The following is a 22,832-nucleotide window of genomic DNA, read 5'->3' as shown; positions in this document are numbered from 1 at the left end:
GGGTTTGTGTTGCTGGTGGGTTTTGGAGTTTTTTTGGAGGGTGGGCAGACTTTTTAATTCTGGCACAGAAAATAAATGCATCTCATCAGTTCAATTCCTATTAAAAAATGCTTCACGTGGCTTTTCTCTGGTTTTAGGTCATGACATGTTACTGTGGATAGTCAGTAGAGCTGACTTTACAATATCTTAATATCTGGGTGTACTCGTAAGTATGACCTTTGGTGCTATGTGTTGTTTTTATATACCAGAACATTTGTGCCACATTATTTCTAACATTGATTGATCAACAAAAAAAATAGAAGTGTGATATACTTTATGCCCATTAACAAACACAAAGTCTAATAAACATAGATGAGACCAACACAACTGATGTCCCTAACACCCCTTTGCAGAGTTGTGACATGTGGCATAACAGAAAATTTCAGCAAAATGAGCCACAGAATGTAATGTATGTATTGAAATTTATGGAGAACTAAGTACTGAGAACACTATCAATCAGCATCACATCAAGCTCCAACGGTATATTTCTATGTGAGATGAACTATTATTTTCAATTATTGGAGTACCATGATAAAGGAGAAACATAGCTTACCTATTCATTTCTTCAAGGCAGTCTGTTGCAAAGTAGAAGCTCTTTATTTTGGGGTGGCATGCTTTGAAGGCACTATCAAATAAGCACAAAGAATAGAAAAAAACCACTTTTATTTCAGTTTCTCTGCAAATACACAAGACTGACCTGCTCTGTGATTTGTTTAGCATGCTACAGGTTTCAAACACAATTGTATTTTCAGTCTGATTCTTAATTTATTTAAGTAAATCAGGTATTTAAGTATCCTTTGGCATCTGGACACTGGGGATTTCAACTGCAGATCCTCATCTCCCTAGGTACTTGTATTTTGCAAATGAAAATAGAGAGTACATGGCAAATCCTGAATAGGAGGAAACTTTCTTGATGCCCACTAGATGGCATAGGCTTGTTAATTATACCTACTGAATTTTAAGATGTCAGAGCAAGAGGTTTTTGATCATTATATAACTATAGTTTTAAGTATACTCTGATTAAGTTTATGATTTCTTTTACCCAATTAGTATAATATCATTTTAGTGTCAAATATTCTTAGTCTCCTGCTTGTTAATGTAGAGCTTTTTACACCCCTTATGCCAGTTGAGTACCAGCCACTCCAACTGCTCCAGCAAAACAGATGATATCTGGCTGTGGATAAGAAACGTGAAATAGTTTTGTATATGTCTTCATTCACACACACGTATGTTAGAGTGGTACATGACACATTGTTAATTACACAGTAATTAACAAATACAACACCTCCTTACAGAAGTCCTTTAGAGAACTTGATTTTTAATACTCGAAATAGAAAGTCATTACTAAACAAATACTCCTGCATTGTTATAGTATGTAAGCATGGCCCACTCTCTTCACGGATGTACTTTTTTGCTGAGATATCAGCATGCTCTGTGCCACATCTCCATTTTCTAGCATTCTATTTGCCCAACCATCTTCCAATTCTGAGATTTAAGTATCGGCTCAAATTGGAGAGGATTATGTGGCGGATCTAAAGATTCTAATCCTCTTGATTAATCCTGTTAGAGTATCACATGATAGAGTCTCTGCTTGTAAATAGGATTATTTTCCTAGACAGGAAATTTACATACATAAATGCATTAAAATGCCAATATTGGGGTTTCAAAGTCAACCTTTTAGAAGTTAGAATAAGTCAGAGTTATAAACAACTTAAATTTGGCTCCACTACGCTCTTGTAATGTGATACAATATATGATTATATATTTGAGTATTACCTTCTCGCAGGAACCCTAACTCAATTAAGGTACAGAGTGGACTTGCTGGAGAGGTGAATCAGGATTATGTGACAGATAACACTATTTTCTGTAGGACTCTTGTCTCAGTTATGGAATTCCTGAATGTGTCATAAATTGCAGAAAAAGCAAGAATCTTTTCAAGGGTAAATCAGTTAAATGCTGCAGGTCTTCCTACTTATGCAAAGGAGTTCTCCTGTGCTGCTAAGTCACAGCGGACACATTTAATAATTAGTCACTACATTAATGTGTCTTAATATAGTTTTTGCCTGATATTCTGATAATTTACTGCAGTGCTGAGCACTTACAGCTGCAATAATGTGTTGCACTCTTATATATTTACATATGCCAAAGAAAACTTTATTTTTATGAAACAGAGATCCCAATTCAGTGGAAACTTTTGATTTAAATGTTTGACAGTTCTGTTTGTCACAAAGATTATTATTACAGACCCATTTAGATACACGAGCATAAAGAACTACAGGAAAGTCTCCAGGGAAACAATTCTAGATCTATAGACAAACATGAATAATGCAGAAGAATGATACACGTGTTTTTACCTTTGGCTTGTTCTGGAGGGCTGCAAACTGGATGCAATAATCCAGTTGTGGTGTGATGAGCACCAAGTAAAAGGGAATAATCACTTTTTTCACCTTTTGGCTGCGCAGCAGCTAACACAGCGCAAGAAGCTGCCAACCCGCTTCCCTGCGGGGCTGCCGGTGCCTCAGGTTTGCTTTGCTGCCTACCAAAACCTTTGAGTCCGTCCCGGAAGAAGTAATAAAATGTACTGAAACTGTAGCAACTTGTAGGATATAACTTCATGTCTGCCTATACTATATCAATGATGTTTTATATGGAATTCTGACTGCACAATTTCAATATGAAACACCAACGATATGGCATATGATCTCTTAAGTTTAAGACCTAAATTTGCATGATTTGTGCAATGAACATTTTCAGTAGGTGGAGATTTTTTAAAGTTCAGGCAAAGCATTAGTTAACAATAATTAATCATAGAATCATTTCAGTTGGAAGAGATCCTCAGGATCATTGAGTCCAACCAAAACCTAACTCTAATATTAAACCATGTCCCTAAGAACCTCGTTGAAACGCCTTTTAAATCCCTCCAGGGATGGTGACTCCACCACTGCCCTGGGCAGCCTGTTCCAATGCCTGACAACCCTTTCTGGGAAGAATTTTTTCCTCATATCCAATCTAAAACTCCCCTGGTGCAACTTGAGGCCATTTGCTCTTGTCCTATCACTTGCTACTTGGGAGAAGAGACCAACTTCCTTCTAACTTCTCCAAGGACAGTAAACTCAATCATTTCCTGATCACTATACCCAAGGCAACCTCCAACCAACAGGTTGCCCACGAGCCCTTCTCTATTTACAAACGTCAGATCCAGTGGGATCTTATAAACATAGTTCTATTAATCTTTAGTCTTGTGAATCAACTTCATCACGGTGCATTATAATTGTCTTCAAAAATAACTTGCTATTGATGTCATGCCACATCACACAAACTTAAGTAACTAAAATTTCTAATAGAGTATTATCATTTTTAATCATGAAGTTGCAGGTATTGCATAAAAGCAGTGGCAAGTTTTTCCCTGTGAAGGTAAGAAACCTCCTTTCACAAGGACAAGGTCATTCTACATCCAAATATAGCCTGGAGAGCTAAACCAGTCTCAGATAATGCCATGATTTGTATAATAATCAGGGTATCTTCGTTAAATGCATTAGTGAGGCAAATCATCAAACCACACAGAATAATGCATTCAGTTACTATATATTCCTGTGAAAGCTTGCTTAAGGCTATTTCATTCCATGTATACTGTGGCATCAGTGACAGTCATTCTATAAAACAACGTTTTCCATCTGACAGAACTGTGGAAAAGACAGATCTATTAATTACTGTAATATGACTTCAAATTCTTTTGTTCAGTCAGGTTTGAACATTTCACATTGATGGCTCTGAAAGTAACAGAAATTTGAGGGGAAATCCAAGTTGAGCTCCAAAATGTTCTTGGTTTTCTTTTGAGAGAGTTGAAAGAAAATTAACTCTGTGATTTTAGCTTGACTTCTTTAAGCACTGAAATACTAAGTGTATGTTTCAGGTAATTTTAATTTAAAAACAAATGAAACTACCAAAAATAATAGTTTTTTCTTCCCCTGTCCTTATTATCTCTCAAGGTAACTGCTTTACTTACATTTGCATTAATGTTAAAATGGACTCAATCGTATAGAAGTGACTAAGAAAGCAACCAGATTTATGTTCTCAGATTTCAAGCTTGCAATGAATTTCAGGTTACATTCCAGCACCTACTAAAACCCCACTATTAAATGAACAAGATATCCTAAACCAGAAAGAAGTGATAACTGGTCTTTTACTACCTCTCTGAAAAGGAGGCAAGAAAATACCAACTGAAATTATTCCCTTAGTTTAGCAGAGAGAACAGAACTTTTCCAGAATATGCTGGGTCAAAACAGATATACTGAAATGTGAGTGTAACATGGGATTTACTTTCTCTACAGTTTTCAGAGGAGCAGGTAAAATAGTGGCCAATGTAAGGTGTAGCTTTTCTGATGGTGAAAGTATATAAATAAGTGCGTGAAGGAAGAACTCGAAGGGAAATTCATCTCAGTGAACACAGGGAATACTATTAATGCCTTCATTATACTTTTACCTCTGTTTGAAAGGATTCAAAGCCTGAAGGTACTCATTTTTCAGTAGTGTGCAAAGTTTTAGTTAATCAGACTTTTTTGCTGTGCATATACCCTACAGAGCTTGTTCTCCAAGAATGTTCTGAGGAAATGTGTTCAAATACTTCAAGCAAAACTCTGGAAGGTATTTCTAGCTGTGCACAATGACCTTCTGTTTGATCTTGCTTAATTCACTGAAATTTGCTAAGTGTTTTATATTTTAACAAAAGAGTATTATTTTTCCTCTATTTTTGTTCAATATTATTATTAATATCTACTCATTCCTCAGAGGAATTTATAGTGCTCAGTTCATGTTTAATTTCTACAGGGATACACTCAGCTGAAAGGAGTAATAGAAGTATAAATGCAACATCATCTAATTCTCAGACAGACAGTGATAATACCTCCAGAAAAGAACATGCAATTGAAGAGGTTTGATTTTCTGATGAGTTGTCTCTATTGTAATTCATATCTTCAGTATTTTTATTGTACATGTGTTCATAGTAGTAAGACTTGTATTCCTGAGACCAAAACTGCATTTAGTCATTGGAAAAGCACACAAAACCACATCAGGATACTTAGCTATAATTAGTTAGAGAGTATCTTTAATGTCATTCTGTGCAGCTCCTCATAGCAGTGAATTTCAAAAATCCTAATGCAGCATACAGAAGACACATGCAAATAATTGAAGAGATAGCAGCAAAGTGCCGGTCTCAAAGCATTAGGATTGTTCTGTTAAACCTTCTGTCGGACAGCTATGAATTCCAATCCCCACACTGCTTCCAAGCCATTTCCAATGAGTCTCCGTTATTACATATGCCTTAAGGGGGGTAAAGCTCAGCATATGCTTTTTACTGAGAGCATAATGCAGTAGTAGCAACATGCACGTAAACAATAATGCAATGTTCATTTTGCATATGGAACCTAAATATTTTAGCAGTTGAGAATAACACAATATTGGGGAAGAAAGCTTCCCCCGTAAAGGAGAAAATGGAGATTATATTCCCTAACCTTTGCTATGATTTTTTTTATGGTACTTCCTATGGGAATTTTTTTCTTGCACACTAGACCATACTGAACCTAAGGAAGTTTCATATCTTGGCTAACATATTATTTTTTGCTTTACTTTGCTAACTGAAGTTGTAACTAAGCTATCTGGAAAGCTGATCAAAGAATTATCCAATTCTTGGTGAGATATTTTGTGGAATTTACATTAAGTTGTATCTTTTACAATAAAGACAAACTCTAAAGCTTAAAAAGATCTATTATGTATTATTTACAGCTTTCAAGGTTTTCTGCATAACTTCCTGCCCCGGGCTTTACACGTTTTCAGTACTCTATATAGTATACTTCCAAGAGCAATCCCTTAATTTGTAAACATAATTGACACATTACTTACTGTTTTCTTCTGCATTCAATTGCTCTATCTATTCTGAACTCAGGTAAACTAATGAATCCTTCTGCTTTTTCATCCTATCAAAAGAGAAGAGAAAGTGATGGTGTAGAAGAACATGGAGTTAAAGAAGAGGGAAGTGAGCAGTAGCCATTTGGGTCTTATACTAAGAACAACCATCTAATCAATTGAAATACTGAACATATTTTCCCCATAATGTTTTTATTTATAAAAATGTATTTACTTTGCCATACAATGCCAATAACTTTTATGAAGTAACTAAACTGACAGTTCCTTAAAGGAACTGCAGTCATCCTGATTCCCCTTTCTTGAGGATTACAGACAACCTTTCAGCACCAAATACAGCAGCTAAAATAGCATTTAACGACATCCACAACTACAGAGAATTCTCAGTTTCTTCATCATATACTCTACATTTTAAAACTGTTTTGTGGATGCCTTCTCTTAAAGTCACGGTTGTGCAGACCATCTGCTCTGCTGATAATAATTGAGGAGATTCCTACAGCGAGCTCACCAGTGATTAAATGCAAAAGTAATAACTAGGAAGCATTGCTTGCCACTTTTTGCTTCTTATGAAGTAATTTACCAGGAAAAGCAAGGAGACATATTAACACTGGTCAGATTTTTGAAAAGCATTAGCAAGTGTACTATGAGTTATGGCTTGGCTGTAAACAACAGACTGAAAATCAGTGGGACACACAGTGATAACCACCTTGCATGTAACTGTGTCACACAAACAAAATGTACAGCACAAAACCTGAAACAATACTGTTTGGGGCAGACAGGGAAATACTAAAACTGAGAATAATTATTCTAGTAAAATTGTCCTCTTGAAGAAAATGGAAAATACATACTAAAATATCAGTAATCAAAGCAGGCTGTAGGCAGTTTAGATCAGGCACTAAGGCTCAATGCATACCAATGGAAGAACAGCAGTCTAAAGATTTTTGGCTTCTCCCCGCCCCCTGTTTTTTCCTACAGATACACAGATTGCACAAGCGTAGGCCCAGTGACTTTCAATAACATTTTGCCAAGAGCAGTGCTGTACACATGAGAAACTGCAAACTCCAGACTAATTCAGCAAAAAGCAAGAGGAACATCTGCATAAGAATAACTTTCAGATAAAGACTTCTCCGAATTCAGATTTTCACATCCACCTCCCATCATGCTGAACTAATGGGAATGGTTACAGTGTACAGATCTTCCCACAGTGTGTGAACACTGTGTTAGTGCAAATGAGTAGTACCTGTGGAAAAGTATTAACCACTGACATATTAATTTCTGGAAGAGTGTCATGAACATCTGCTATTTGGGCATGGAATTCAGAGACTTTAAAAAATTATTTCAATTGAAATATTCCCAGCTTCAGTGATCCAGGCCTGGCAATTAAAGTGGCAAGTCACTAACATATCCTACCATGTAGTAAAAATAGACTTTATTCAAAAGAATTATAAAGCTTATTAACTTTGGCTTTCTCCAAACACAGGCTATACTTACATTCTGGTTTGTGTACCAGTACAAGGACGAATCCTTCAGAATAAACCAGTATTTTTTCCATTTCTGCGTGAAATAACCTTTGGCATCTTTTTTCTTCCAGAGCCAGCCTTCGCAGTCTCCGTGCCCCAAGTCTTTGCAGGAAATCCGTCTTCTGCTCCCACTCGTCAGAGAGCTCCCTGAGAACACGACAACAGTGTGAGACACCTCACTCAACATAAATACACTACTGATCTTTAATCAAAAATCCTTCAAACCAAATCCTCTCCAGTTTCAGGGAGAGGAGTTTGAATGAACAATTTCCAAATTGGACAATGCTCTGCCATTTTAGTTTCAACATGAGTACAAAACGAAAAGGCCTGTTTTATGAAATGTTTTACTTAATCTCTAGAGGGTTCATTTTTATCTGATTAAGATGGGTATCATCACTCCAAATAAAACTGTGTTCATTGAGCCTTCAGTCTGAAATGCAGAGTATCATGTAATCTGTAGACAGATGTAAACACGACTTCTGCATATCTTCTGTTACTACTTTTAGCAAAAAAAGGCCTGTCAAATTCTGGCAAATTTTCAACTCAATTTATATGGTCACTATTTATAGCAAATGAAAAAGAAAAATCATCCACCTCCATATAAATACGTGTTTAGATTTCTTCTATTCTGAATTTAACTGAACAGTATTTTAACTTAATCACATCCTGTTTAAAGGCACAGCACCAGGATTTTGTTGTTATTTCAATGCATCCTAATTGAAAGGCTTAAAATTTTAGTGTTCCTTGTAAATATCAATAAGAACACTTTTTTTTCCCTCTCTTTATTAAGGTATCATTTTTCCTTAAAATACTACACATTTTTCTGTGAAAAAATGATGTTTATATTGTTACAAGAATTATATTTGTCCCAAAGCTGTGAAATAGTGAAGAAATTTAGATAACTGCAGAACACCATCTTTTGTTCTGCCACCATTCCACAAACAAATTCTTAATACTTTGTTCCTTTTAGAATAAGATACTGTACTATGTCCTGGTCAAGTTTAAAGCTTATTGTGTAAGAAAAGAAAAATTTTCATAGATAAGAGACTAAATCAACAAACAGAATAAAAAGAGCTCTCTGACCATATACTTTCATATGAATTTATTATGCTGTAACTATTTTTCAGATGGTTATTGTTTTAACAGTCAAATAGGCCATGGATAGATAAAGAAAGAGAGCAGAAGGAAATGGCACAATATACAGATGCTGCCTTTCTTCTGCTTAAGTCAGAGGAAATTTTACCACCAAGTCTAGCAATATTATACCTTAAAATGCATTTATTTGGTATTTTAGTTTGGTATTTTACTTTGGTGTTTATGATCAAATTTATAAACATTTGAATTAGGTTGAACCTTGGCATTTGATCCAGACCATTTATTAGCAAAGAAGTCTCATTTTCTAGTTCCAAATGTTAGCTCAAATAAGTTACCTTTTGACCATTTTCTGCTTTTTACCCTGAGGGAAGCGTAATGGAATGACTGTAAGGAAAAAAAAATAATTATGAAAAACCAATGCAGGTAATAGTAGCAACGTGAAACAGCTGGCATCAACTACCATCTCCATGGTTGTCTTAGGGTTACTTATCATAGGATCTCATTTTTCTTTTACTACTGTTATAAATTTCATAATGAAAACACCACAGTGCTAAATCTGCCACTTAAAATCCCATTTTCTCAGTTATTAATTACAATTACAATGAAATCGTTAAGGATTCTTTGCATGAAAGGTTATGGAATAGTTTGAAAACTAAGGACATAAACTCACATGAATGACCTAATAGAGTCAATGATACTTGAAGTTTGTTGTAAATACATGAGATAGTTATAAAAATATTCATTCAAGAAGAAATATCCACCACAAACATTATATAGTCAGTGTTTAAAGTCATCCTCAATGACACGTTGAAGTCATGTTCTTTAATTATTTCCAACCATTGGAAGCTATTAAGTTTGTTAGGTTGGTGGGAAAAACATGAAAGAAATTATTTTGTGTCTACATTATAAAATTGTTACAGATTCTTAAAAACAATGTAAAAACAACTCATTATTTAAACCTTTTGAAAACAGGGACCAAAAAGCAAACACCCCACAAAGTCCTTATTAACAACCATGGTACAGTGTATTAAATAAGTGTTCAAATGTCACAATATTAAAAGAGCCGAGGGCTATAAGTAAAATAAAAATAATTGAAATTAATATTTAGGCTAACGAAGGATTACAGCTTGAGCACCACAGAAAAACAACAGCTGAAAACAGGACTCCAGCTATTGGAGAGGCAAAGTTTTCTCTTAAATGCGAGTGGAGGAGGGCAGAGGGGTTTTGCACACGCACAGACCTGCGTGTAACCCTCTGCAATTCCACCCGTTTACAGCCTTGAGCAGCATGGACATTTTGTAGGGACTTGCAGAAATCAGCAGATCCTGAGAGAGCCGGCCCAGAGAACACCAGCTTTCTGTGTTGGGTTTATCTCAGCCTGTTCCCCCAGCACAAATCCTCCCCCAAAATATTGTAATTCTAACAGGCGACAAGCTCTGTAAGTGTATATGCATCGTATCGCTGTAAGACTCTACGTATTCTCCATTTACTTGATAGCTGCAAATTTATCTCTTTGTTTGGAGCACTAAAGACGAAAATTAATGCTTGCTCCTGTGCTACAGGAAACATAGTAAAAAACAGTCAAAAAATGAAAACCAAAAGTAAGTCTGTGAGATAGTATTAAAGATGCACAGCGACATTGTTTTTTGGTTTTGTTTGGTTTGTTTTTTTCTGTTTGTTTTGGGTTTTTTTTTTTGTTTGTTTGTTTTTTAATTGACGTACTGCAAGCCACAGCAGCCGTACTGGTCAGTTACACTGTACCAACTGGAGTTCTGTGGTGACTGTAGATTCGATGTTCCACTTTTTGTATAAAAATGCATTAGGACAGAGCAAGTATCAGTTTCTGAGACAAAGATCACCCAATTTGTCCACAATTTAGGCTAAAAAATATAGTGACAAAATAAAACCCTATAATTAAGCTACAGTTTTCACATGTGATTAAATTTAAAAATCTGCAAGAAAATGAGAAGAACCGGAGGATATATGTGTTAGGATACTCACCAGAAACTGGTATGCATCATTCAATATAAAAGTTTCCAAAATAATGAAAATACAAGCACAACAAATCAAGTAGAGCTGAAAATATTAGCTCTTCTAAAACTAAAAGTTAATTAGTCTTCTATGTTTTGTTTCTGCACACATGCAATTGTTTCAAAGCAAGAAAACTAGAGAAAGTGAACTGCTTGCAATACCTTGGGAATCAGTACTTAATTAGTACTGCTAACTTAGAAAAGTCAAGCTTCATATTCTGAGAGATAAAGGAGCTATTATATAATTAACTTTGTGGTTAAGCACTAAGAAAACAGTCGGAACTTTTAACTTCAAAATGACTCAGAGTTGCTATGGGAAACAGAGAGAACATACTGTGGCTGTCAGCGTTGAAGCTCTCATCTCAAAACCACAACACCAAGTCAAATGTCAAACCAAACACACGTCCTCCCAGCCCAGCCCAACGAGCAGAACACCACGGCAGAGAAAAAAAGTGTGAAAGAATTGAATCTGTGCTACGTGAAGCTAAATTAATGAGACCTCAACATAATCACAGGGTAGTAGTAAGAGTGCTGTCACAGGATCACCAAATGAAAATCTATCCTGCATTTAAAAAATGCCCCGGAGACTGGAGATTCAGTGACCTGTCAGGATGATGGAACCGGGCTTATTAGTGCCAACCTGGCTGTGTGTGTCTCTGCTGTTTGAGCCTTAGGAGTTTTTAATGAAAACCATTAACAAGTTCCAAACACCCATCGGTGCATTCAGTAGCAAAGTACACAAATCACAGGGCACATCGTGCTAATTTCCTCCAAGCCTGTGTATCGGACTATTTGCAGGACCAGGATACCGCGAGCAGCCCGAGGTCTGTGGCAAGGGAGGGACTGGCAGATCAATAAACACAACTGCAGGTTTTCACAAACCGCAGGGAATTTAGTCCTACATCTTCCACTATTGTCACTGGTCTTTAGCTTCACTTTGTAAGTATTCAGGAGGCAGAATGACATCTGGCAACTTGCAAAAGTTATTTAGCACCTGCCTAGTGCAAAAAGCACTAAGTCGCAATGAAGAAATAAGCATTCTATAAATGAAGGTTCTGTTGTTTGTCCTTTGTATGAAATATTTGCAAAATACTAAGTAATAAAATAATGTCTAGATATTTTCCATTTAAGACCTTCAAAATTGGTACCATAAAAATATTTGAAATTTTTTTGAAGAAAATCTTAATGCTCTGTCTCCCTATCATAGTATTCATACTATTTAAATATTGTAAGTGTTTAAAATTTTCTTTACCTTCAGGACCACCAGAGGTCCCTTTTAAGAATATGACAATGAATTGAACCGTTGGGGATTTTTTTCTTTTTAAGTACATTTATAACTCATTACCTTCCTCATGGATGTGCTTCCTTGACGGTCAATGGCAGAACTTGCATATCTAGGACAGAGAGGAGGAAAGGTGTCAGCCAACTACAGAACAAAATAATCTGAATAAGTAGTGCATATACACACACACACTACGCATTTCCAAATCTATACTTACAGATATAATCACATACCAAAGTTATTTAAAATACAGCACTTAAAACAAGAGACCCTTTGGAAATTTAATTAGTCTTTTCAATAAACAGTGCTAATATTATCAAGAAACATAAACTGTTCGTAAGAACACATAAATCTGAAAATATCTGGTTCTGATTCCATCACTTGAACCTGATTCAAATACTTGATCCTGATCAGCTAAGATTCAAAAGCAACCAAAACTATTCCTCCCCTCTAGGGACTAAAGTCTTAGGACACACAGACCATTGGCAGTCTGCAGTCAGGCTTTTGAAAGCTGCTCAAAAGTTGATATCCAATAAAATGTCAGGAACAGGTCCTCTAACATACAAGCTTAATTTCTTTTATTTGGGAAGAGTTTTGTTTCGTTTTTAAGATTTTGTGCCTATCAAATACTCCTCCCCAAATCTAGTTATTAATCAGATATTCAGATCTACAGATCACAGAAGAAACGCTGACCTTTTCTTCTCTTTAGACAAGAAAACTCTCTGTGTGAAAGTGACACAACAAATTAGTTCAGACACAGAGAAATCCTAGTACACTGTCTATTCTGGTTCAAATAATCTGTATCACGTTTGGTTGAGTTATTCCTCACCTTTTTTCTAAGGAAAACAGTCATTACAGAAGTGAAAGGGAAAAAAGTTAAGGGAGGGGAAAGGCATGTGCAGCAATATGGTTATAATGGCCTAGACCAAAACTTTAGAAAATACAGTTGTGTGGAAAAGAATTGTACCTTATGTGAAAATTCTTATGGCTGGTTCACAAGAACACATACGTAGCAATTTGGATTTATCTACCTGGTCACAGGAATGCATTTTTAACCACCTTGCCTGGATTCATGATTTATATTTAGGTTATTAAAACCTCCATAGCTTATGCAATGTATTCTTGTCCCAACAAGTAAATGCTCAGTGCAAATTAATTATTGAGTATTTTGAAATCCCGTCTCAGTTCCACGCTGGCTCAGCTGCCAGCTCAGCACTGCGCTGCAGGCTGTTGCTGCTTCAAGCATCGCCCAGCGAGCTCAGATGCATCTGGACGGTTCTGCAGTTGCTGCCGTACAGGTGTATCAATACATGCAAAGCTGATAAAACAATGTCAGGACTAAACGTTATTTTCAAAATATTTCTCTCTTCATAACTCTTGTCATTAATCACAACTAAAAAAAAAAAAAAAATAAATAAATTCCAAAACATGCCACTGTGGACATGATTGAAACAGATTTTAAGCATTAACAGTTACAAAGATAAAATGAGTTACGAAAAAGAACCTGAGCAGTATTTTCATGTGGAAACTAAGTGCAAATAGTCACAAAACCTGTTTATTCAACTAGCAGTTGTGCAATGCATGAATGATACAATTCTTTTCTGCCCATTGTTTCCCCTGCAGGCCTGCGTGGTTGTCTAAGCGGAGGAGATTTTCAAACCCACGGTCTCCGGAATGGTGTCATGGTTACATTACACACGTGTCTGGAATCTGCAGGTGTCAAGCTTTCTTAATACTAGAAAAAAAACTTCTCCTAAAGTAAAATGAAGATGAAAAAGTACAGCGAACACAGCTAAACATATAGTCAGATGTTTGTTTGCAGAAAAGCTGCAGTAACCACTACATGTCCAGTGCCCATCACCACTTTCTCATTTGTGAAACGATAACAAAGAGGGTAAACCGCTTCTGATAAAAAAAGGAAAATAAATCAGCTGTTTCTTCAGGAAGTGTTTAATTTAGTTTACTTTCCTAGAGCCTCAGAACACACACACACACACGCACACACATATATTTAGTGATTCTACTCCCAGTTGCAGAGTGTAATTTCCAAAATCGTGACGCCCGCTCAGAAGTGAAGAGTCACAACCTGCCCGTGGCTGCCCCACTCTTCCAGCCACAAGAGTGATGAAAAGTAGAGCTCGGATTTTCTGTGTTCGGCAGACAGAGGCAGAGTTTACCATGTGAATGGACAGTATCTTATATCGAGGGTGCACGGATGGTGAAAGTCCAGCCCTGTGCATAGCGCTGGGCCAAACACGTGATGTGGATGTGCCAAAGGAGTGCGGAAGAAACAAGTGTTGTGATGCAGAAATACCCGGCTTTTGTTCTGTTCAAGGCTGAAAAAAAACCTGCTAGACTTGCTTTACATTCGACTAATTTGAAGAGTTTAGAGAGCTAGATATTCATAGTAACATTCTGTAGTCTCAAGTTCCTCACGCAGCTGCTAGTGTTTTTGGCAACTATTCCCTGCAGCTTGTGGCACATTCTACTATGTGCAAGAAGCAACTTTCTTCTGGTTTTAGGCTTTTTTTTTTTCTCTAAAAAAAAAAAAAAGGGATGAAATTATGTCATGGAAATTGCACAGTCAACTGTACAGTTAATGCAGATAAAGCTATTTCATCCAAATATGTGAATCTATCTAAAGAGTTTGTCTCCAGCTCCCCACAACCAAACTATATGTGATTAAAACTTTCTACCAGTGCCCATCTCAGATGATTGCACGCTGAAATATTTTGATTTTAGGTCACTTAAGCCACTTGAAATAAGGTTATTAGGAGCAAGAGGTAATAATTCTGCCTCTTTTAGAAACATTTTTCAATGTATTGAAAAGATATAATATGGTCGTGTTTTTGGACCTGAAATTTAAAATGTGTGGGAGAAGGATTAAGAAAGGGAGAGTCATTCTATAAAAGGATATAAAAGAATAGCCTTTTGCTATGAAAGTTTGCCAAAATTTCATCAAGCCTTATGTCCCTGGAAAACATCTCTTGGCAGATGTCCAGTAGAGACTTGTGTCCTGTCCACCAAGGATGTTCCATCTGGATGGTAACGTCCCTGCCAAACTGAGCATGTGCAACCTATTCCGAATAATTTTTCGTGCTTTGCACTGGGAAGAGTAAAATTCCTCTGCAATTCTTCTTTGTGACTGCAAGAAACTATGGGTGTGGAGAAGGGAGACAAAAAAGGGTGAGAAGTATGACTTTTTTGGGTCTGTGGTTTCTTTCGGCAGCAGAAAGTCGGGTAAGGAAAACCTGAGGGAGGGAGTGATAAAAATCAAGGAGAAACAAGTGTGAGGGTAGAATGGGGCAATAGGACCTGGCATGACAGAGATGGGAGATTAAGTGAAAACAGCAAAGACATAAGATTACAGAAAAAAGTGCTGAATACTCCAATATACGAGGTAAGACCAAAAGGTGAAATCCAGTTGTTTGCTTAAAAAAGAGACTGACGATGAGACACTTTTTCCCCCCACGTAGCTCCTGCCCCATACAAGGGGGATGCTGCTTTGGCTCTGAATTGGAACTCAACACCAAGCAGGACTATACTTCATTGCAAAAATAAGAATCAATTTTTAGTTGAGTTAATGGAGGATGAAGTAATGAACTACTACAATGATGGCAATGGAGAGACAAGCCTGTCTTTTATAAGATGAAGTAGAATTTTGCCCTAGAAAAACTATTTTTGACTCCATCTTTAGCTCACTTTGGCCTGCGATAGCAGCGCTACTTGGTTCTGCCAAATGCCATTTGAAACACGCACAGCACCCTGCGCTTGTGGAAACACCCCTAAATTCTGACTTACAACTGCCTTTTAAATGAACTGCGATGTAAGAGCTCAAAATGCTGAGAATCCTGAAAAATGAGGTACAAACTGACTTGTGCTTGGTGATCAGCAGCTAATGTTGTTGTACCTAAGACTTGTAGCTGTAATGAAGTGGTATTTATACCACTGAAAAAAAATCATTATCTAATGTAAATCCTTCGGTGGAAGCACTCGAACTGTAATTAATTATTTTACATTTAGTGCATGCTTTAGCTTCTTAAATAGGTTTAGGCCATATAGAGGATGAAAAGATGTAAAAAAGAACAATTAGCCATATTAACAGATTCAAATTAGGCTAAATTATGATGTTCTATGATACCCAAGTATCTGTTATTTCAAACTTATTCTTTTAATATGACTTATTGGATGCAACTAGAATAGGAGCATACTTCATCAGATAAACTGCAAAGGAAAGAAAGGCAAAATCACTATTTTCTTCATTAGAATTAGTTGATTAAATTCAACTGCAAGGGACAAACTGAAGCCCTCATTCTTAGTATTTGTCAATTAGCAGCGACAAATAAACAGTAACTTTTGTACAGACTGAATTAGCACATAGATGTTCATTGAAAAATTGTGCCTGTCATTTCCAAAAGATCATGCTAGACATGCATTATACTTTTCACACTCAGTGATCGTGAAATACTAAATTTTAAAAGTAAAGGAAAAGAAATGGGGGAAAACATCATCTACTTTGAAGTAGTATAATTCCCCTTCCCCCGTAATTTTTAATGAAGTTATATCTGAAATATTTTTTCAACCTTTGTAATCTTTATTTATATTTGACGCTAGCGAATGAAAGATATGGCATTTACTAAATGTAATTAAAGCTAGTATCACTGAACACTGAAAATTTATTCCTCAAATACTGCAACTACATTTCTAAAAGTAAACAAGCGAATGTAATTCATAGATAATGTATATATTTACATACAGAATAACAGAAATAATTACCTTTCAGTATCTCCACTGACTGTTTCCCCTGCTCTCTGTAGAAGAAAAACAAATAGTGTTAAGCACGACTCAAGACTATACTTCCTTCGTGCACTCAACGGAGCAGTGTCTGCAGCGAAAGAAGTCACAGGCGTAAACCACAGCAATCATTCTGTGCCTCTAAGGAAAAGGAAATGGAAAATTTGTTTCAATTTCTAACTAAATGTTCTTTCACAATCAATATCATATTTAAAGCAACTTACATCTGCACTTACGGTTTCAGCTGCTGGATAATTGTGATCAAAGCCGTTTAAGATAAGAAGGGAGCTAAAAATTTGTTAGAATGTCAATGGTTGCAAAAATGTTAATATTTGAAAGGGAGTCTTTTGAAGTGTAAAGGACAAATATTACAATATAGAATACAGAATTTCATAAGAATGAATTACAGAGGATTTTAAGAGCAATGATGAGCCTGTTTTCAAAACTTTCTTTAATACCAAACTTAAATAGCTTTACTTAACTTGAGATGCTACACTGGTTATTCCTCTGAGGTTTCATGTGTATTTGTTTATAAACACAGAAACCTGCACTTGAAAAATCTTTGACTACATGCTTTCTGAATAATCAGATAGGACACAGATTGTTTTTTGGAAGCATAATGTGTGTGTGTTAATCTCACAACTTTAGCCGTCCTGTGGGATGTCTAATCACACATGACTCGGGGCACAAAGTGCACGTTGCAGGCGTTGCAGGCAGGAAGTCTGCTGGATCCGGCAGCCACACGGCTGCAGTGCAGGGATGTTCTAGCACCACGTGTTTCTCAGAACGCTGTAAAACATTCAGGGGACAAATACACTATTTGCCACCTCCTTCCTTCGCATATCCCCTGTTGTGTCTGCACACAGAATCATTTATCATCTTTACCACACCCTTTCTACTATAGGTAGCAGATGATTTGCCATTTGAAGCAGGCAAAAAAACCTGAACCCTTAATGATCAAGTTACCCTCAGAAAAAATAACAACTTTGGAAGAGATTGATGATACTACAGTAATATTAAAACATCTGAGGAGCCTTGTTTGTTACCTGCTTGCATCTGATATGATTAGACTAGTTATCCAACCTAAGATCAGAAAGACATTGCCCCCAGAGCAGGACCATGTTGCTCTACACAACTACTTATTCTTCTTTTCTCTTAAGCATTCCCATTATCAAAAATGTTCCTTGTATCCAAAGGAGAATCAGCCTGCCACTGGAACATGTTGAACACACACTAGGATTATTAAGGGCAAAGATTTCTTTCCAAACCATCAAGCACATGGAGGTACTGACAGTCTAGACCTAGTCAAAAGTGGATTACTAAAATCAGTACACGAGGTTTCATAATGATTATTGTAATGATCCTCGGGCTGAAAATGAAGAATAGTGAGCGCTCTGCCCGATTTTGCAGCTGGTATGTTCTGTGATGTTCTTGTGTTCTGAATAAAACGTTGCCACACTCAACCCACACACAGGCCAGAGAACATGTCACGGCAAAACCATCCACAACACCACATAAATGGAGCACACTTAAAAGTTTTAACTTCGATAGGCTTTCCCGTCTCTTACCTGCCATAAGAACTAGGACGCTACATATTTTACAAGTAACTCTTGTTGCTGCATTAAATACTATTTACTACTAAAACAAACAAACAAACAATCTTTTACTTGTTCTGGGAATTAATTCAGCTAAAATATCCTAGCAAATAAGAGTATCAAAGGTTGTCACCATCCAAATAAGAAAACTTAGCTGGTGAAAAGTAATGAAATTTTGTCCCTACACATAAAAGCAGGGAGTTCTCTTACATACTTTGCTGAAACCAGGCAAAGGTAGGAGCTCCCCGTTGAGTAACTGAGTACACAAAACTATAACAGGCTTTCCTGAGAGCTATAAACAACTTAATCCCCCTTAGAATACACTGAAATCTAGTCTAAAGAACCTACAAAAATGAAAATATACCATGTAGAAATATTCATATTTTCTTGAAGCAGACTGTAGGAGATAACAGCATACACCTACAGCAAAATATCTGTTTGAAGAGCTTCAGTAAAATGCTGCATAAATGTCAAATTTCTGCTGCTGTCAGTGCACTATGAGATATGAATGAACCAATCTGATCATCCCTGAAAATTCTGTGGACAGCCTAGAAAATATTGTGTGGCCAACCAAGTAAAAGAACTTTGACAGCAGAACTACCCATGACACTGTCATAAAAATAACATTTATTCATACTAGAGGGCTCAAAGGTTTTCGTTTCCTATCCCTCTGCCTTCTAGTGTTTCTAATTTTAGCAACTAAAAGTGGGAAAAAATAATTCAGTCAGTTCAAGTGTTTCCCATTCTATTTCTTAATTAGGAGAAGCCTTTCTTTTCTGCTCCCGAAGTAAAAGCAAAGTGTTTTCCACATCAGGGTCTATTCACTGTCTCTCCCAAATGGGACAAAGCTGTTCACACTGGGCTGGCCATCATCTTTTCATCACCTGTAGCACATTTTTGATACCACTACATAACTAGCCCAGTTACTGATTTCCTTCCAAACACACAAAGAACAGTTATATCAGGGCCAATCACCTTGGATCATGGTTCTGAGATTCCTTTTGATCAGATATATTCCATTAGTACAACTATAAACAACTGTTTGGCTATTGTGAACTCGCATATATTAGACTGAAAAAGACATACCAGAGTGAAATGTGCTTCTGTTCACAAAACATGGAGTTGCTTTAGAGGTCTTTCTTTCAACACCACTAGTTTTTTTGCATTGATGAGCACTAGTTTTCAAAGATATTGAAAAATTGAATCTAGTTAACTAAAGAGTAGTCTGTACTAGGGAAATTTTGCAATGGTTCTACAATACTGGGAAAAAGTATGAGTTTTTACCTAGTCATAAATTATGCAAATTGTAACTGATTATTAGTTCACTGCACTTAGAAGAGAGCAAAGAAGAATATCTGTATGAATACAGAGATGGAGAAAACAGCTGATATAAGTACTTGAAAGATTTTAAATATAATTACAATGCTAGCAACCAAACATATTTATGACCTTTTTTATCAATATGTAATTTATTAAGACAGAATCTCTGCTCCTGACCAACTCATTAATGACTTACATATTATTACCAGTATGGACACTAGGGATTACTACAGATTTACGTACACATACATATGTATGACTTTATACTTGACTGAATTTTTATCCCCAAAGAAGCTATCATTGAAGTACAATCTAGTTCCCGGCTTGAAATACCAACCTTATAATAGGATTTGTAATAGTGTATATGGAAAAAACCCAAACACTGACATTTCTATACATGTGTCAATATAGCTCTAATTAATTCCCTTGTGCAATTGTAATTATATGCACAGATACAACACCGACAGTGACTTATATGAAGTAGATTATCTGCAATTTCAGCAATCCTATAAATGTTTTATTTGAGCGGGTGCTTCTCAACAGTGTTATGTTCCCGTTAAGGGAAAACGCTGTATCCTTGATCCCAGAATAAAACTTCATCTTACTAAAAGGCCACTTTCATGACTAGTAGACATGTGGGAGGCTCAGGAGGCACAAGTCTTGTCATGCTGTCACAGTCTATAAAGCACAAATTCTGTGAAATTCAGGTCACTGGCACCTATCAGCCTTCTTTAGAGTCAGCCTCACATTTATGTAGCTCTAGGGATTTTAGTGGATCTACTTCTGACTTACACAAGTAGAAACGAAAGGACAATAAGGCCTATGCAGTCTAACAAGCAGATCTGATGATCTCCTCCCAAAGCAAATTCTGTAGAAACTGCTATTTAACTGAAATTTCTAACAACAAAGTGTTGTTTCCTTGAGTCAGGATTTCATAATAAAAAGAAGTATTTTCTCCAAAGAAGTAAAGAAAACACATAAGTCACAGAAAACAAAAGAAGGCTGAACTGCAGAAATAGTGTGAAAACATTCAAAACTCATTGTTTATTTGTTGCTTACTGATGGAAGAGACTAGAATAGTTTGATTTTGAAACTTTGTAATCTCAATGGTCAAATGCAATCTAGTAATTCCATTGACATATGTCTTTAATTCAGATACAAAAAAGATTTTTTTTACCTTTGTTACAAAATACTGTCTTCTTTTATACTCAGATGTTGAATTCCCTACAAAAGTGATTTCTTCTCCTGCTTCCTTAACTCACATATTCATTATCCTGAGCATTTCCTTACATTATGTGTGTTCAAAAGTGAAACAGGCGCCTTGCTGCCAGGGGCTTTACTTTTCTCTCTAGCTCAGTGAGCTGAAGTTTAACCCATCAAATACACTTGCAAAATTATTGTGCTCAGCTAAAAATGAAAGCAGCCTTTGAGGTTTTTCTTCCACTCTCGTTGAAGGGAGAGATAATAGAGACAGGAAATAATCTCATGCAAGCTGCATCCATGTATAGTTCAGAGGTACTCAGTTTTTATGCTGAAAAAAACAAGATGACAAGTGAGAAAATTAGCTAATGACAGAAGGAAAATCTCCACGCAGAATTTTTAATCGTGTGGTACGTTGTGTACATTATGTTAGCACACAGCAGGTAACAAAGAAAGCAGCAACATTTTTTAAAAATGGAAGTTCCATTTTTGGAAAAATGTTACATCCAAAAGCCTCCTACTTGCTTTGCTGTAAAGCATCCTAATATAACTATCAGTTTAAAGAATTCAAAACAAACAAGGTAGCCCAACGCTTTGGAAACAAGCAGCTTGTGTCAGGGTTGAATGGCTGAAGTGGGTGTCACAGGGCAGTACAAATACCTCAGCCCTGACCACTGCAGGCTGTTCAACACTAAATTCCAGGATCTCTCCCAAAATCCTGTGCAACTGCAACCCAAACAGGTCCACAACAGTAACGGAGATGCTGCACCTGGGCTGAGCTGCACAGCGCTCTGCAGGGACTGATGGACCCACCGCACCCTCATCCAGGTGCAGCACAGTATTAAATACATATATAGTATATAAATATAGTATTATAATATTTCAGAACTAAGCTCAACTGATTTCTAGGGTGCTTCTGGATCTGAAAAGGTACATCTGAAACCAGCGTTGGTTTGTACTGTGCAGACACTTGAGCTAAATTGAGTCTAACTTAAAGAGCCTATACATGGTTTTCATTATGCATAATAGGCTGACTAGAAAGGGTACTAAAAGTTCAGATTTGATGGTAATTTCACTTCCTTAGTGCAGTGGAACTCGCAGGCAAAACTTTTTAGTATATGACAGAACTTACTTTATGGAATGAATTGCTCAAGACTAAAACCCAACACAAATCCAATTGCCTTCTTGCTTCTCCTTACTGCAAATAAGTGTCATTCATAGAAACCAACGACAGCCATGGTTTATTTCCCTTTATTTTCACTTGTACTGTAAAATACCATTTCCCTGTTGAACTATTTAGAGATTAATGAAGAGTTTAGTTTTGAGAATCATGTCTGAACAGAACTGTAAAGAAATATATTACTGGACATTGCTATGGAGGACTTTGTCTTACAGTCCTAGCTAGATACATGTAGACACTTATGGCACAGTAGAAATGCAAAATAGACTTATAATCAATATAATCAAACAGAATCACTTTGAAGCTACAGAAGCTAGAAAGACTTCTATTAGCTCTTCTGAGCAGCTAGATTCCACATAATCATCCTCAGAGTGATTTTTCAACATACCTGCAAGGTAGGGAAAGAAGCTTTGCCGTATTACAGGTACATAAATAAAAAGCAAAGATATAATTTATTCGGCAACTGAGAAAGGAAATAAAACTCTCAAGAAAGTAATTCTCATCCTTGACAGCACAGTTTTGTTTCTTCCTGCAAAACCAGGAAGGAAGATAAAATACGAACACTTTTCCTACAAAATTGGCAATAAGACGACTCCTTCAGTTCTATGGAACTGAATACATATGATTGCCCCAGACTATCTTAATTATTTTACTTATCACAGTAGTCCTCAGATTGCTTATCATCCCAGAAAAGTGTCTGGAACATCTGGCACATCCCAGCATGCATGTATTACAGAAAAACCAGACCTATATTGGTTTTGCACACATTTTAGTTCTCAGCATGTACCATTAAACGTTATGTCGTTTGTCAAGCTGCCTTCTGCAGCTCCAAGAACATTTAAATAGCATTTCCATCAC

At 36.5% G+C, this 22,832-nt stretch overlaps 1 protein-coding gene across 1 annotated transcript in view; it reads right to left on the bottom strand.

Annotated features, from left to right (window-relative positions):
• The window catches only part of LOC309444301 (connector enhancer of kinase suppressor of ras 2-like), a gene marked incomplete at its 5' end in the record, with an annotated part of 168,646 nt that overhangs the window by 15,032 nt on the left and 130,782 nt on the right, over nt 1-22,832 (bottom strand). Inside the window, 6 exons of the mRNA XM_082061999.1 lie at nt 593-664; nt 5,938-6,011; nt 7,450-7,625; nt 8,909-8,957; nt 11,949-11,997; nt 16,662-16,696. Of these exons, the coding sequence (XP_081918125.1) occupies nt 593-664; nt 5,938-6,011; nt 7,450-7,625; nt 8,909-8,957; nt 11,949-11,997; nt 16,662-16,696 (455 nt within the window). The remainder of the gene's footprint in view (nt 1-592; nt 665-5,937; nt 6,012-7,449; nt 7,626-8,908; nt 8,958-11,948; nt 11,998-16,661; nt 16,697-22,832) is intronic.

This window comes from Streptopelia decaocto, assembly GCF_964273445.1.
Source record: "Streptopelia decaocto genome assembly, chromosome: 10".
Lineage (NCBI taxonomy): Eukaryota > Metazoa > Chordata > Aves > Columbiformes > Columbidae > Streptopelia > Streptopelia decaocto.
The sequence above is the reverse complement of the archived record's forward strand: the minus strand, read 5'-3'. Positions and strand labels throughout refer to the sequence as shown.